Source organism: Vanacampus margaritifer, chromosome 4 (genome assembly GCF_051991255.1).
Source record: "Vanacampus margaritifer isolate UIUO_Vmar chromosome 4, RoL_Vmar_1.0, whole genome shotgun sequence".
Classification (NCBI taxonomy): domain Eukaryota; kingdom Metazoa; phylum Chordata; class Actinopteri; order Syngnathiformes; family Syngnathidae; genus Vanacampus; species Vanacampus margaritifer.
The window spans coordinates 13977570-13996084 of NC_135435.1; the positions used below are offsets into that span (position 1 = coordinate 13977570).

General features: G+C 39.0%; 1 protein-coding gene across 6 annotated transcripts in view; it reads left to right on the plus strand.

Moving 5' to 3' along the window:
• Positions 1-18515, plus strand: part of sox6 (SRY-box transcription factor 6) — a 162225-nt gene that overhangs the window by 127911 nt on the left and 15799 nt on the right. For all 6 annotated transcript variants that reach the window (XM_077563710.1, XM_077563707.1, XM_077563705.1 and 3 more), the window contains one exon: positions 13723-13828. In XM_077563710.1, coding sequence (XP_077419836.1) covers positions 13723-13828 — 106 coding nt within the window. The remainder of the gene's footprint in view (positions 1-13722; positions 13829-18515) is intronic.

The following is an 18515-nucleotide window of genomic DNA, read 5'->3' on the forward strand; positions in this document are numbered from 1 at the left end:
CTAAAGTGGCCCTCAGCACAAACAATGTGTTGGTGCCAAAAACAAACACGACCGACATTTAACATAGATTTGACACGTCATAAAACAATTATTTATGTATTCCCTGTTGCTACACAATCTGTTTACGCTGGCAGGGGAGACAAGGGTACGACATGTGCAGAGTGCACGAGAACAACACACCTGTTGAGAGTTTTTGTGTCTGAGTGCTGTTATCGGGCTGTTTACAGGCATGGGTATACGCTACAAGACTGAACTTAATAGCATATTCATGTGGTTATTCAGCAGTTTCATATTGCCAAATAATTCATAGTTTTCTGTATGTTTGTTTCCTTTCGTTGAACAAGCTTGATATTTGAGTGCTGCATGATGCCAGTGAACTCAATTAAAATCACTTCACAATAAGCAGCAGTGTGGCAAATAGTTAATAATTCTTCCAAAAAGCGGCTTGAAGCTGTTTAATGCCATTTGCAGTGGAAGTTTACATCAAACACAGAGAATGACACGTTGTGTGTTCAATCAAACAAAGTTGCCTTAAGAATGGCGTGCAAGTTGATGTTAACGTATAATGGAAAATCAAATGTTAAAGTTTAGCAATTAGCGTCGGTAATCGGAGTCGTTTAAGCAATGGATAGTTATACAAAAGGTGGAGCAGTGCTTGGAGACTGATAATATACAAATATTCACAGTCAAAAATGGTTGAACCTCTATAAAAAGAAAAATTGTTATGTCATCTTACTGATCCACTTACAGTAGTAGTAGAAGTACAGTTTTTGTTTGTTTGTGTCTGCATGACTATATTATACTCTCAAGGGTGGCCAATTAAGGTGGGCACACCAGTAGAAGTGCAGGACAATGACTTAATTGCAGCATTAAGTTATGGTACGCAAAGGTTGTTCTTTTGTTGTTGTTGTTGTTGTTGCTTTTTTACATTTGTACATGTTATTACTTTATTTTATCAAACACTATTTGTTTGGATTATTTGTGTAATATTTTTCATATTTTTTTTTGGGGGGGGGGGCGGTTGTAAGGCAACCTTATTCAAGGTTTATCCCATTTGTTTTTTCCTTTTTTCCCCCCTCATTGCATTTATAATGAACATAAAATATACATAATTGTTCTCTATTGTAATGGGCCATTGCTAATGGCATTTTCCATTCCTTTTAATTAGGGAAAGGTGATTCGAAATATGAGTTTTGAGTTACGAGCATGGGCATGGAAGCAATGGAACTTGTATCTCAAGGAACCGCTGTATTGCTTCATTCAGGTCACTCGTACCTTAATGCTGCTTTTTCTTAAAGTACATGGAAGTAGTGTTGGATATCAACTAAGATACTGTAGTGCCTTTAATAAGAGTCATCTTCAGAATAAATGAGACTTTCATCCATGTCCAAGGTGAAGGACTTGATGATGTTTGGCGGTGTCCACATGCGCGTGCTGAGAGTGTTTGCTGATGTTGGTGTGAAGGCCGTGACAGGCCATGCAGTGCCCGGTGTGGCCGAACACCACTCTGAAGTCTTTGCCCACTTTAAGATACACGCAGCCCTCTGCCTCCCTCGACGCAGGCAGGGTCTGCTTTGTAGTGGGAGCGCACACTCCCTGGGATTCCCTTTAAAAATATCTTCAATCGATGAGTCAATCAAGGAGAGAGGTGGTGGAAGGGTGGGGGGTTGTCCTGCTCTCTTTAGCTTGATGCCACGGTGCCAGTTGGCTGTGAGGAGCAGGCAGGAACTGGGAGCGATGCTCATTAATATTTCACCAACTAACACTTTTAACCAACAGCCTCAACTAGGTCAATATATATGTAAAAAAAGAGAGAAAAAAAAGGCAATGAATATCTATTTTGATTTTCCTCTCATTTGGTGTTTGGAGTGGATCGTTGTTTATTCAGGTGGTAGTCAAGTATGCTTTTACTGAAAGATTTGCAACACTACTGAAAAGTAACAGCAAAGGTGGTGAATACTCAAACTCTGGCACAGGCACTTGTGTAAAATAAGACTTGGCTAAACGTTGAAGTGCCGATTCAACTCCTTAAAAAAGTACTGACTGATATGTATGTACGTTTTCAAAGACAACATGACAAGGAAAATTACATTAGAGGTGTTCATTTGTGGAATGGATTATGAAAATGAATTGCAGATGTGTGGTTAGAGTTATCCTACAATGTTTTTGTTCTAAAAATTTGAATTATTTCTATGAATTTTGATGTGAGTGAAATGACTGAAAGCTATCTAAACAAGGCACTCTACTACTACTAAGTCCAAAAGTAAAAAAGACGTTTTACTCTAATTTAGAATAAAATAGAATGGAATTCAACAGGAACTGTGAAAATCAGTAAATAACATCCAATATAGCCAATTATTTTTTAATTTTTTAAAATTATTTTTGTTTTAATAAATTGACACAACGAAGACAATAACATTGTCTTCTTTTTCAAACCCAGAGCTAGACTTAGGCCTTCATGCTATCAAAACCAGCTCTGTTAATGATGTGAAGTGATAAATCAGCTAATTATTAAAATATCATTTACAAAAAAAACAGATGGAGAAGTAAAATGTGGTAAATATTCAAGTCAAGAAAAATGAAAAATTTATAGAAATGGTAAATAGTATTACTTTGTTATCTCCCACCACTGCAAGATAGTTATAGCTTTGTGTCCTCAAAGAAAGGACAAATACAGTATTTCATAAGTGAATTTTTACCGATTGATTTGACAGTTTTATTTATCAGTAAGTGTTGTCAAGACCAAAAGTTGTATGTACAGTTAATCCTTGGATTTCTTTCTTCAGGTCACATTACTGTATCAGGAAGAACGTACGGCTTGAGGAGTAAAACATTAGCAGCACACTCACAAACACAAACAAACAAATATAAAGAATAGTGCAGGATCTTTCCGGCCTTTCAAGGACACAATTCCTGTTGTACAGATGGATATTTGACTAAATACCTGGCATTGATAAAACATCGTTAATACTTATTAGTTGGATGAGAGATTTTCTCATTGTTCTGAACTCCTGTTTCCACGCCAGGGTTGTATGGGCAGAACAATGCCGTCACATCATGTGGAACCGCAAACTTAAGTTGAATAATGCCATTGCAAAAACATGACAAAACATTTTGTTGTGTTTAAAAGGGGAGACTGGAGCGGATTAATGGCATTTCCATTCATTTCAATGTTGAAAGATGATTTTAGATATGACTGTTTTGAGCTACAAGCATGGTCACGGGACAAATTCAACTCATATCTTAAGGCACCACTCGACACCGTATTAAACGTTTTGGTTAAAACGTATTCTCCTTGAAACAGTCTACCACTGTCCTTTCAAAGAAAAACAAAAACATATTACATAAGAGAGCAATTTATTTCTGTTCATTAACCCATTTTTGGGTCTCTCAGTGACACCTAACACTTGCTAGGGCAAATTGTGCTGGAAATAATGTCACCCCGTATTTTTAGTGACGCCGGCCCAATTAGAAAGTATTGATGTTAGGGGGGCACTTATCAAGACTGCTCACAGATTGGGGCCATCACTGTCAACCTTTTACTGCTAACGGTGATTCAGCGATTTTGCTGACATGTGCCAACAGAATGGGAAAGTTTTAACTTTTCCAAGTTGCACAATATTTGTATTTCATGGAAGTGCCTCACCTGACTTACTTTTTGTTTTGGTTTGGTTTTTATGGGTTTTTCTTTCCACCTATTCTCATCTGCCCTGTCCCTTGTGTTAATCAATCAGCTCCTTCCTTCCACTTGTGTCTCGTCTTGTTTACTTGTACTTAGTTCCCTGTTTTCTGTCAGTCTAGGTCAGTTCATTCTGAAATGAGGTTTTTGGTGATGTTGGCAAAAGATAGAGCCAAGTGCAGGGAAGCAGGTTGATGCAAAAAAAAAAGAAAGAAAGAATCTGTTGTGGAAAGAAAAACAAACGACAAGACAGAACATGAAACAAAACTAAATACAGTCGACCCCTGCTATGCTCGCTGTTCACAAAAAAACTAACAAAAAAAGATTATTTTATTATATTACATTATATTATTTACTAAAACAATTATCCCCTAATGACAGTTTTTTTTGTGAAAAATTTATTGGAAAGAAATATATATTTTCACCCCAGTGTATTTCAATGGGCATCAGTTATGCAGCTTTTCATTATTAGCGAACCGTCCCGGTCACGCTCCCCCACAAATAGCAGGGATCCACTTTATAATCTAAACAACAAAAACACAGATCATGACAGAGAGTTTACAAGAAGATTGCGGAACGGTAACATAAATGGGATTAAGGAGAGGTTAAGATCATCCAGTGCAGCTGTTAGAGTGGGATATTAAATATTGATTTATCCCACTGTAATGACCGAGCTGAAGGGTGGGCTAAGTGCTGCTTACAAATGGATCAATTCATCTTTTCATACAAAGTGTGTCCGATCGGGACAATGCCTTCCTCCCTAACCTTTATCTCTACAACTCCGTCGTTCTTGGCCACCGACCTAGAAGAACATCGCAGATCTAACTGTATGCACGCCCTTAACCCGAAGCCATGTAAAATATTCATACTCGACGGGAGGCTTGTCTTTTTATTTGTCTGTTTTTACTATATCCCCTCAGTACAATAAAACCTTTTACAACCCTCCCGCAATTTATCTTTTTGAAATATTAATCCAAAGGTATTATTGTCTGCTGAGGGCAATTACTTTGTTCCATTATTTACTCCCGCTTCCTCACCCAGAGGAGGCTTTTACCTCGAACGCGCACCACTACGCCTACAGTCAAATACACGGGATCTCAAGCCATTTGTAACCATTTGAATTGTTTCCCTCTATTATGCACTGCAGCTATAAACAGACACGCTGTATTTGCGCGTCATGGGTGAATGACAAAACAAGCATGTATGGTTTTACTCTTACAGCGACATACAGGCTCAGTTTTACATCATGATGGCAACATGGTAAATATAACTGGCCTTAGCCTTTTCAATGCACTTCTTTTAGTTAAACACAGAATACAAGCAAATACATATTTTTGCGTCTGATTATCAAAACAATTATAATCGTATTATTTGTTTCATTGTTATTGCTTCTTAATGCATTATACATGTGAAGATAATTTCTCAAAAGGTGAAAAGACTTATGTTGTACTGATTTATGTAGCTAACACAAAGTGTTTGTCACCATTTCAGTTTTATCATTTTTGGGGGGATTAGCTATAACAGCGCATTTTAACAGCCCCCACCAAATCCACTACAGTCATAACTTGAACTGCCCAGTCACGTAGTTAGCTTGCGAGCTAACTGGTAGCGCTGCCTAAACCTGAAAATGCAACTTCTCTTTGGATAGTCAACTAATTTAGCTGCTTTAGAGTGCCTTGTTGTCGGCCATGAGTGTGCGGACAAACCAATAAGGAAAGGAAAAGAAAGTCACATGTGAAAGCAAGCATGTGAACCAAGACTTTGGATGCGCTTTTGAGTGCCCCGTTGTTGCCGTGTGAAAAAGTCCTGCAACGACCCAGTGAGATATATTCCCGCCACTGGAGGCTTTAAGAGGATACATTTTTTGTGGGCAGAAGAAAGTTACTCCACAAAGTAGCATCCATTCTGTCACGGACACGCCTACAAGTTAGACAGTGGAGGCAACAAATTGATTTTTCACGATTTTGAAGCCTCATTTTAATAAACGTTGCAGTTTTTTTTTCCCATCATTCAATTTTGGCATGGTTGTTAACAATACTTTTCTCTGGGATGTGTCAAATTTAGAAGATATTTGTTTTCACTTTACAGTGACTTTAAAACTTTTAATTTTAAACAGCTGCGCGGCAAAGTAGAACAGATGCTGAGTCATTTTTATAACATGAAAAGTGTTCAGTAGAACACTTCACAAACTAACAGTATAAACGTTAGCATTTGTTAGCATTTGCCTTTGTGATGACCCAGGAGTTCTTGTGCGATAAAATGTATTCCTGTGCTGACATGTTCTTTGCTGGAATCAAAAGGTGAAAGGGCAGTATTAACCTATTGAAGTGGCCTTTCTGCCCTTGAGCACTTCCTCTCCTCAGTATTGATGACTACAATTGTCCATTTCCCCTATCTAAATCTCAACCTGTAAATATTCAGATGGAGCTTACACTTCTCTTAACCTATTGCTTGTAATGGTTACACAGGTCCCGTCTGGCTGCATGTGTGTGTGTGTGCACGTGCGCTCGCGATGCCAGGGCTCTATTGAGGCAAAGCCTTCACAAAGACTTTGAATATAATCTTGTCTGGTCGGCCGCCCTGGAAGCAATTTTCTGCTCCTTTTCGACCGCTGTCTTGGAAAGTGCAAAGCAAAGCGTTTTAGCTGCAGTGTAAATCCTTGGCATACAAGGCTTTGCCCATCCAAATTAGATTACCCCCGGCTCCCAGACTATGACTACGGCCAGCAAGTGCCATTGTGACGATTACATGCACAATTGTTTCCCAAAAGAATACAAATAAATGTGATTGTGCCAGCAGGCAGCTTCTTCTAATCTGGTAACAACAAATCATGAAGGCCACGTCTTGGTTGGGTGATTTGGCGACACCGGCACCACCATTTTTTCAACTGTTATTTTACATGGTGAATTTCTGACCGACAAGACAAAGAATGTTAAATGATGCTCCCCAAAAAGGACACATGGCAAAAGATGTGGCCACAAACGATTGTTCATAGTCTATGGTTGCAGTTGGAATACATTGGCTTAATTGTCCAATCATGTTTTGTTGACGAAAGGACTTCTCAACAAAATGCTCCAATACTATGACAATGATACTTTATGATGAACACCGACAACATTGTGGCATTCTCAAATAGCGGCCTTGTATTTCTTTTGACTCACTTTATTTTGTTGTTAGCATGAAATCCATATTCCGACTCATATACCCACCGATTTACATTCTTCTTTGTCTCTTTTTCTTCTTCGTCTACTTTATCTGCCATATGTATTCTTTTTACATAGTGCCAACTAGTGTAAAGACTGAGAAAGCAAATAACTGAAATGCCTTGTGCATCAGCCTGAATATAGGAAAACTGTGTGGCAGTATCGTTAGAAGATCATGCACTTGGATGTTAAAATGTCATGTCGTTTTATGTTTTCTGTCTTGGAACTACGAAATGTAAATTAGTTGCATTTAAACATCACCACATTTACGCAGGTATTGTACCAGAGTTCATCAATCTGCATTGTCCCTTTCAAATAAACAATAAAATGAAATGGGAAAAATTGTTAATCTACAAAGAATAATACAAAAAAATTATATATATATATATATATATATACAAATATAAATGTTTAAAAAAAAGTAAAATAATAATAAATACAAATACAAATAAATATAATAATAATAATAATAAATATAATAATAATAATAATAATATTTGTTTAAAATAAAACACATTTTCATCACAATTGCAAGACAAGTAAATGTACTCGATCTGAAAAAAGTAGTGTCAGTGTTTCTTGGGAGGACCAAATCATTATTATCTTGACCAAACACTGTTGTTCAAGTTGTTCATATCCTGACAAATATATTATGTAGTAATTTTCCGAATGCAATATCAGCAATAAATAAACAACATAAAAATAATAATAATAAGGACCCTTTAGTGGCAATAGACTTTTTCAGACTAAAAGTTAGACTTTTCTTTCAAACAAAAATCATCAAAATAATTCATCCTGAATAATGCTACTATATTATTTTATTACAAAACAAACAATAAATGCCAAATTGGCAGCAAGCCCAGAAAAGTTTTAGCTCCCCTTTTCCTACACAATTAATTTAATCAAAAGCCTTTTCGTTATTAACAAATGAGGTGATGCCCTCGCAGCGTACACGCAAGAGAAATATTCTGCCATGTCTCCGCCATGCGACGTCGAAGACAACTAGCATGGAAGCAGATGCCAAGCTTTTGCGGCTGCTACTGTTGATTCTGCTGCTGCCTGCATTAGCCCTAACAAAGCAGAGCTGCGGGTTAAAAAAGAGAGCAACAGTCGGCATGAAAGGAACTGCGGGTTTTCCGCCTGGCTGGATATGCTTAATGTTGAAATGGCTCAAAACTCACAAAAACTACTGGAAAGCTGCAGGATTATAAATAACATGGCAACTGGTTAGGATCAAAATACAAACCAGATGAGCGCAGAGAAGCCTTTGTCTCCATCCGACTGTTGAGACGTCTTTTGAGGGCCGCAGACCACACTGATGACTGAAACGCGATCCACCAGACTCCAAATTGTGGTCACCGAGCCTTCAACTTGCCTCACACCAGGTGTGCCGTACTACCGGAGCCACTTCAGCACATTATCAAACTTAAGTGGCTGTTTCGGGTTCTGCAGCTGTTAAAGGTCGCATTTATGGAAATGTGATTGTGTTATTTTCCCATGAAAGAAAACATTGCTGAAATTGTAGCCATAGTTTCCAAATTGCGGATAATCCGACTGTCTGATTTTACAGAGATTTCTAAGCAGAATATTCATTGCATGAACTACACTTTTTTTTATATGACCAAAAGTGCAGTTGGCATGAGTGAATCTGAGCGGTTTTGGTTGATAAATATTTTGCTGAAGCAAATTGCAAAACCAGCTTCATATAATTAACTTCATTTTTGTTTTGTCCAGCACTTACACAAACTTGACAATACACATTTCAAGTGTCCAATCTTAGTTAGTTGTCCACTGGAGACACTGTCCTGACTTGGCAATGTATTTGTTCTAGGCCAACCTCCAGTTAGGTATGTTTGATTTTCAAACAAACCCCAGAGATGGATTAGCTCGGCTTCTCTTACACAGTTTAAGCCCCCTTTTTGGTAAATGCAGATCAGGTTAAAGTTTAGGTTGGCTATGTTACTTAAATAGTGCGATACAAGGAGCATGTGATTAACTGTTTGATGAAACGCGACACGGGAAAATAATGTTTGCTAACACCTTCGCAAAATAACCGACATAGAGAGATTTTGTGATTCTCAACGTTTGCTACCCAAAGAATCTCTGAATTAAATTTTCAAACTGTGCAATACATTACAGTAATTTTATTTCTTGTTTTTTTAAAATTCATTTCAAAAGATAAATTCAGTATTTTGTTTTCACATTTTTAACCACATAAATGTTCAAAACTCTTCATATATGCAACAGTGGTTTAAATACAGTACAATACAAAAATGTACTGTTTTAGGAAAAAAAATATATATATATATTTTTTCATTTTATTCAATTTATGTTTGCCCAATCTCTAAACTTATTTAAAATGCAATACATTTTTATTTGACTCATTAACAGAGTTGGATAGAGTAGCCAAAAATGTTACTCAAATAAGAGTACTGTTGATTTAGAATAATAGGGCTCAAGTAAAAGTAAAAAGTAGTCCTCCAAATAATTACTTGAGTAAGAGTAAATATGTTTTCATAGCAAATGAATGAATGAATGCATAAAGAAATAAAGTATTAAAATATATTAAACAATAAAATTCTGCGCAAATTGTTGAGTACGTTTCATCTCAAATGTTACTTGAGTACATGTGACCGAATAAATTTAGAGTATTAGTACTAAGCGCTGCTCATTATTTAAGTACAGTCTTTTCCACCTATATTTAAGCGCCAATGTTCAAACTGTGCATAATGTTACAGTGATTTACGATAATATTATTAAACGGCCTATGCATTCCTAGGAATAAAGGCCTACTTTGTTGATGAACACTTGGGCTTCTGTATTTGATTGTTGGCCATTATGGTGATACCCTGGGAGCAAAGTATTTAGAGGTGGTAGTTGTTGTGAAATGTTTGAGAAACATTGCTCTCAGTATGTATTGAGATTATGAACGAAACCCTTGCCGATCTGCACCATAGTGTAGCTCACTCGTGTTTGTTTTCCTTTCATCTGTATTTGAACAATTTGGAGCCATATGGCTTTGCCTATAGCCTGGAGCTATTTACAAAGGGTCTGAAGGAGTGTCAGTATTGGCAGCGCGTTGCTTAAATATAGGGCAGGAGTACGCACAATGCACAGGGCCGTCCGCCACCCGCCTTTTGCCCAGAATACACCCTGTGGGCAGAGCAGCACATGTTGTGCGGTTTGCCAGATGAAAGCTCTCGTTACAGCACTGACAAGAGCTCCTTTTGGCTTCCTTGCACCCGACAACTTCTATTCCTCCTCATCTCGCTTCCTCTGTGACGCACGTCTTGTGCTCTGCAACCAACACATATTTTCAAAACAAGCAGATGATAATGTGCTATTGTGAAACACGGAGTTGCATCGGGATGGAGCGAGACACGCTGAAGTCATTTTTGAATATAGTTGCGTGCCGGCGCTCGTGGTCAATGTGAAAGTGATAAAAGTGTTCACTTTTAGCTTTTGTTTCCCGTCTTTTTAACATCACCTCCTCTCATCATTTATTCTTCCGATCTACCTTTTTGTTGCTATTTTTAACCCGAAAATCACACAAGCCGCTCCTTCTCCGAGATATCTTTTGCATAAGCAAAATACTGCTGGGCTCTTCTTCTTCTTCTTCTTCTTCTCTCTGGCAAGACAGACTGCTGTGCCTCCCTCAATACTGCGTGTCCTTTGCTACTCCTCTGTATCAGAGTGATCAGTAAAAATTTAATGACACTATAAAATAATAAAAGTGCCATTAATTTATCACAGCACTTGATGCGTGGGCAATAAAGAAGCATTAGTTCAGTGAATATTTTCAAGGTTTAAAACAAAACCCTGATGCTGTGCGGTCATAAATTACCACACGTATAACCAATAAGTATATTATGCACAGTGTATAAAATTTTATGGAAATTTGTGCTTCCATATTGCACTGGCAGCATGATGATAATTAGCATATCAAGCACGGGAAGCGTAGGAAAGTTACACTGGCTAGACCTTCACATGAAGTATAAAAACGTAGGCTGCCAATAAAGCATGTTTTGTGTCGGATGCATGAGACAAAACATAGTGCTGATGCACAATTTAATCATGAGACTCAGCTGCTTGTTAAAGTCCCTGTAAAGTGAAAATACTGTCAATGTTTTCTAAATGTAACAAACCACAAGGAAGAGTGTTGTCAAAGGGATACTTGACTCATTGAGCCATTTGAGCAGTAAAAAGTTAATATTTTGAATTAATTTGATAACTTCAAAAGATATTAATTGTACATGAAAAAAAAAGTTATGAAATTATTTTTGGACAAAATACGAACTTTTTACTGCTGAAAAGGGCTCAATGAGTCAAGTATCCCTTTAACAAAAAAATCAGCAAGTCTATAAATGAGGGTTGAAAATATGCTCTCTCCGATGCTGTGAAACCAAAAAAATTAAACTCTCAATCAAATACCTCTGGCATGGAATAATGGATGTTAGATCTTTTGCCTACACACAACTACATATGAGCTGGAGAAATATATCGGCTTAGAGTCTGTGGCGGCTGAAACATATCCCACCGAGTCGTTGCAAGGCTTTTCCATGCGGTAACAACGAGGCGTTCTAAAGTGACTATGCCGCTCCATAGCGTGCACATTCATGGCCAACAATGAGGCGCTCTAAAGCGGACATGGTGGACTATCTGACGGGAAGATGCAATTGCGAGGTATACAGTAGCTAGCTAGTTAACGAGCTGTGCGTCACAGCTGCACGGGATGACTGCTGATGTGAGCAGACCCGCTTAAGTTTTGATTTAATGTGGACTGCAGAAAAACTGAAATGGTGAAAAACAGTTTAACGCTGTACCTCAATAATTAAATACTACATCGTTTTCTGTCTTTGCATGTTTTCAGCAATGATCTTCAAACATGTATAATGTATTTAGAAAGAAATCTCAGAATTTGCCTTATGTGGTCTTTAATGAAACTTACTGATGGACGGTCCCTGTTCTCGCTGAGCTCCCCGGCCCAACGTGATGCTTAATGATCATGAGTTTATAAAAGGACTTGATTGATGGAAAGGGACCAACCAAGCACACGGGAGGAACGACATGACGACTTTATTACAGAGACACAGCACCCGTGAACGCCGACTGTCCAAGTCGCATTTGAAGCAGCCCATTGCCCGCCCAGCTAATCAAACATCAGTCACTTTGTCAGCGGGCCGCTCGCTTCTTTCATTAAGAGTAATCATATAGCCGGCTGATGAATACGATACGGCATGCGTGTGCTGCTGTAAGCAGGGTAGCACACTTAATCTTTTCATTACAAAGTGTTCATATGTCATCATTTAAAAACACTTTTGTAAGCAAAGAGCCACAAGTGCACAATCACTCAGGTTGCCACAAATGTTGGTAAAGAGATAAAAAGAGAAATTATGAATGTTAAAATCGAATATAGTGGTGCTTCCAGATACAGATTTAATTTCATCGCAAATTATCTTTCCCCATTGATGTGAATGGAAATACAGTTAATCCTTTGCAGCTTCCCCCCAAACAACACTTTTTTGGTCATGTTTTTTGATAAGAAATAAGTAGCCGTTTAAGGGGCTTAAAGATTCATGTGTGTGTGAGTGTGCAGCAGGGGAGGTGTTAACATTGTGTCGGGACTCTACCTGAGTCTCAGTTTTGACACAAGTAGCAGAGGTCAATGTGTCAACTCATCGTTGGCAGAGGGAGTAAAACAAATACTGTTATTTAGACTGGCGGCGACATGCCTGCCTTTCAGTGTGATCCAAACTAAAGCTGGATGGAAGGGAAGTCGAGAGGATTCTTTGTATCATGCAGAGTCAAAGTGTCCATCTTCTAGTTGAGTCTTTGGAGAACGAGACAGTCTCTTGCTAAAACCCTGTCTATTCACTAAAGAAGTAGGTCATTCAACAATGGCGCCGGCGGCAGTCGGCACTCTCCCCCTTGCATAATACATTAAGTGTAATGTGCATCAACTATTCAAAGGCTGTTATTTTATTCTGGAAATGCACATGGACATGACATTTAATATTGTCACGGCGCGTTGAATGACAGGGTTTCATTGTGCGTCAAGTACAACACCGTGCCAAGTTTAATCGGAACTCAAGAGGCGACACGGCAAACGGGGAAATGCTGAATAAATGATGGCGGCGGAGCTCTGTGCGCTGTCGAGCAGGAGACGGCTTGTAAGGAGACGATGACAGGAGAAAATCTCAGTGCTGCAAAGAGAGCCATGACCCCGTGGGTGCTCAGATCACTAAATAAATCTACAGTATTTCCAATAACCCCTGGCCTTTTGTGCTCCACTGCCTTACTGTTGACACACCACAAGCTCGGGTTAAGGGGAAGTCAACTCAAAAATATTTTTTTGATGACAAAATGTTCTATGCATCCCCACTAATCTAAATATGTTTTTCTGGTTAATATTGCAATAGTGGAATATGAGTTAAGCAACAAAATCCATCTCGGCGGGCAGCTGTTTTGACATTTGTTGTCAACTGAAGATGACATCAATATTGCTCAGGTCTCAGGTAACAGCCAATCACAGCGTAGCTTCAGATAACATGTGAGCTGTGATTTGTCATTGCCTGAGCAACTTTGATGTCATTATCAGTCGACAGCAAGTGGCAAAATGGCCGCCCCCTAAGATGGCTAAAAATGACTGGATTTTGCTTCATAACTCTTATTCCACAAATGTAATATTAATCAGAATGTCATGTTTAAACTAGTAAGGTCACATATAACATATTATTGTCAAAAAAATGTTTAAGGTTGACTTCCACTTAAATGGTCTTTTTACAACACCATCACTGTAATATGTTGCGTGATTCCTGAATATATGTTCTTCATTTGCAGGAAAGGGCCCATTTTGAAGGACTCGGGCACCACCTCAGCAAGCTGGGTGAGGACGGGAAGATTGGCCGCAGAGTCATTGACCTCACCAGGCCTGAGGATCTTGATGGTAAGAGCATACTTTTATTTGAGGTATGATAAAAAAACCAATAGTCTGTTTGACTAAACGTGTCAAATACGAACATCTTAGTGACCGACGTTGGCGGGACTGACGTAGAATTGAGTGCTTGGTAGACATGTGAGGGCTGGGCTGACTGCAGATCCAAAGGAGTGCAGGTTTTCACAGGTAGGTGAGCTGGAGGACACGGGCACCTCAGGACAAAGCTGGCTTTTCTCCAAGCTCGGACTCCCACTGCTGTTGTGCTTGTTTGAGGTCTTGGGCACAGGAGAGTCAATTTTGCTTGCACCATAGTGACAAAGCGTCACCTCTCTTTGTGGCCCTGGCTTCTTCACAGGAGCAAGCGGTACGCACACAGCACCAGTGTTTGTCCGGCATAAATATTTGTGGCTGTTTCCATGGCACTTGAGGGCTTGCGCAAAGAAGAAAATGGTTGTGACTCATCTTTGATACCTCAGAGTGTCTCAGGGGAGGAGGAGAGATATTTCTCAGGACAATGCAACTCAACATCTTCAAGTGGCATCACACACACTCAACACCACATCGACTAATGACATCGGCAGCTACAAGAAGGTAGTGTGTCCTGGTTCATGAAAAGGAAATTTAGTGGGGCTATCGAGTATTTTTTTTTTATAATCTAGCGATTACCTCATCAATTGGTAAAAATGGATATTTTACATTTTTAAACAATTAAATATATGCATATGAGGTGCAGGTATTATTTTCGCACCCTCCTGAAGTTCTACACTGCAGTACAAATATCTGCCTGGTGATTGCCGTGGGAGTTACTCAATGACTATGAATGGTAAACCGTTAGCCAGTCTGCGTGTTGGCTGCCAGGGAGTAAATTGTGGCTGCATGGCTACTGTAGTGGGCTTAATACGTGTTAAGTTTGTTACCGTTGGTGTCACGTGAGGTGAGAAAACCTACACGTGCTGACTGAAACCTTAGCGAAGGAACCTCCACGTACTGACAAAAGTGTCATTCAGTAACTCTCGTGAGGGAAATACACAATTCTATATGACAGAATAAAAGCCTATATGACAAAATTAGAGTGACTAGACAAAACTAGGAGTGACTAATATAGGCACATATCAACTGCATAGTAACTGACCACATTGTCACGTTATCATCTTGGGGGACATAGTAACTGCATAAGCTACTGCAACATGTAACTCTCGCTAGGGCAACTCTATATGACAGAATAAAGACTTATATGATCAAATAAGAGTGACTAAATGAAAATAAGCGTGACTAATATAGTCACATAGCAACTGCATAGCAACTGACCACATTATCTCATTATCATCATAAGGGACATAACAGTTGTACACTAAAGAGAACGAAATGCATTGTGATATGTTCTAACAAGCAGGGATAGGTTATATAAAATTATCTAAGGTAGAATAAATTATTTAACCTTGTTTATGCTTTTTTATGCGGACAATAGCGAGCTTTTGTGTAAGTCAATTCTACTTTCCAATATAGACACCGTTGCACTTAAGCTATTTTGTGTGAATTGATCCCCAAACTTTGGATATTTTCTGCCTTTTCCTCATTTAGACTTTTGTGCAAATTTTAATGTGAGTACTATCCCTAAAATTTGAGAGGTGCCCATTAGTTTATGTTGCACATGTGAGACACAGAGAGAAGTCATCCTCACAAGAGTACGGCTGGCGCTTCTCGTGCTCGTTCCCTCAGTGGGAGTCTTCCCTCTGGAGCGATGCTGGAGTCAGGCAGGGCTGAAAAGGAGAACACACCAGGGCAGTTGTGCCCTTTTAATTCCTTTACGGGGCCAAGGGAAAGGCTCACGAGCCAGACGCCTCCCGTCAGCGTTCCCACTGGGCTAGGGATTAGAGGAGCAGGCCGGGGTCAAAGGAGAGGAGAGGTCCCGTTCCCAGAGGGAGAAGGCTGGGAGCCGGGCTAGCAGGCATGACTCAAAATACACCATCAACACTGTGAATACGGTGGAAGAGCAAAACACACATTGTTGATTGATGGGGATCAGGATTTTATGATGTGAACCACAAAGTGTTAACTCTACTCACAACATTTTTACTCCTCAAACCCTTCTTGTAAAGATCTTGAACCGGTCGTTCCCTGGCTTGATATATACAAGCATCCAGCTAAATGCAGTTGCATGTGCTCTTTAATTATTGACAAAGCTATGATTAAGTTATTTTCTGGTCAAAAGTCATCCAGATGTGAGGGGAGAAGAGGGTGACAGTTTTTAGCTGTTGTTTCAACAGATCACGGACAGAAGAGGGGATTTATGGAGAGCACACTTGTTCCTCAGTAGTACACTTTCATGAGGAGGAAAATTACACGGCGTACCTCCCAGTCGTTGCATAGGGTGTGAAAGCCCCTTAGTGTGATGCGGGTCCCCCTCCAGCAGCGAGCGGCCGCACTGAGCGGGCTCTGTGTGCAAGCGCCGCTCTGTCATCACAACGCTTCACAGAAGGCTTTAAGTTGCTTAAGCTAATATTTGCAAAGCGCGGAGCAACGGCGCAGACTGGAAAGTGGCGGCCGAGGTATGGAAAAGGGATAGGATTCCCTCCATTTTACAAAGCCACGAGTCACGCGCGTGATCTCACCACTCTTATATTTGCTCTGATAAAAACATTAGGCCGCGGAGCTTTTGTGGCATCGATGACTTGCTGAACTTGTGTGTGTGTCATCATTTAGTTGAAAGCTGTAAACTGAATGAACGTAAAAGTCTAGTGCAATGATGTGAACATGCCTCACAAAGGTCCTCGTGGAATAGGAAGAAAAGAAGACAAGATTGCGTTATTGTTGCCGGTGATTGGTGTCGTCTTTGTGTACAGCGGGAGCTTGGAGCCTTTCCAAATGTAATTATTTGAAGACGATTTGTTGTTGTTTTTCTTTTGCTCAGTGAGGCCGTGGGATTTCAGCTCGGGTTTTTATTGCGCAGGAAGGCTTAGTCGGCATGGGCATACTAATCATTCATCACAGCGCAAATTGCCCACTTGGTCCATAGAACTAACAGGCAGAATTGATTGTTGATTAATTGTGTCTGAAAGCAATTGAGACATAACATATAAATAAAATTAGGGCCCTGCGGATATGGATTTTTAGAGGCCCATGCCAACACCGATATTTGGCGGGATAAAATTCTGATAACAGATTAATCAACTGATTAATTAAATAAAATATTAAATGAATAACCTTTTTTCTTGTATCTTAACCCCTGGGCGTTATTTTATTTTGAAATGGCTTGGTCAGAACCAACAAAAAGCCAAAAAATGGTCAAATAACGCCCAGGGGTTAAATTGACAGTGTGGATTATTAGCAACATCTTGTGGTAAATTAAAATGGGAGTCAACATTGAACAGTTATATGTGACCTCACTGGTCTAAACATGACATTCTGATTAAATATAAATCATGAAGGATAATCCAGCCATTTTTATTCATTTTAGGGGGCGGCCATTTTGTCAACTGAAGATGACATCAATGTTGCTCAGGGCTCAGGCAACGACCAATCATGGCTCACCTGTTTACTGAAGCTGCGCTGTGATTGGTTGCTACCTTAGACCTGAGCAATAGTGATGTCATCTTCAGTCGACAGCAAGTGGCAAAATGGTCGCCCCCCTGAGATGGATAAAAACGGCTGGATTTTGATGCTTAACTAATATTCCAGTAATGCTAATATTAACCAAAATGCCATATTTAGACTAGTGGGGCTGCATAGAACATTTTGTTGTCCCCAAAAATTTGGGTGGTTGACATTCCCATTTATAAATCATTCATTTAAAAACCCACAATTAATTTTAATAATATGCAAAAAAAAACAACAACAAAAAACTTGTCTTTAAAATATATCTTAACAACAAAGAAAAAGCCTGCAAAAATTGGCCATCATTTTCTGGAAATCATTATCTTTGTCTTATGATGGGATGTGTTAAAAAAGAAAAAGAAAAAAAGAATAATAAAGAAAAACAATCAGTTAATTTCTTGCCTATTTCTGCTGATTTTAAAAGAGCGACTGATTAAATTGGCTGGCCAATTATTGGTTGGGCCCTAAATAAAATGTCAATAACGAACAATGAATTGATCATTGTGATTCTCTTAACAGTGCTACCTTGATTTACGGACTTAATCCATTCCATAAATAAGCTTATAGCTCATTTAATTTGTATACTAAAACAATTGTTTCCATTTAAATGAATTCAATTCCAATAAATTCATATGAGCCCCCAAAACACTATAATTTGCATTGTAGAATGTATTGTAAAAACTCAATATATATTTATATATTTTTTGTGTTTTTCAAGTCTAATCAAGCCAAAAGTCTCAAAAGTTTTTGCAACACAAAGCACAAAAAAAAAAAAGACCTAATAATTACTCATAATTAAAACAAACTTGGGTTGGGGCACTCAAAAGTCAAAGTACCACTGTGGTTAGGCAAGACATTGCATCGAATGTCCTCGACTAAGTAATTGTATGTGTGTCAGTCAGCATGCTTTCGTGCAAAGCTGGATGTTATGAAAGAAAAGACAGCAATACAATAGACAGGACAAAAGCACAACTGACATGTTGATGCATGTTGGCTGTGTGTTTGTACGTGGTAGTAAAGTTAGTGAGGGAACACACACACACACACACACACACACACACACATACGCACACACACATTTTTAATGAAGAAAAAAGGGGGG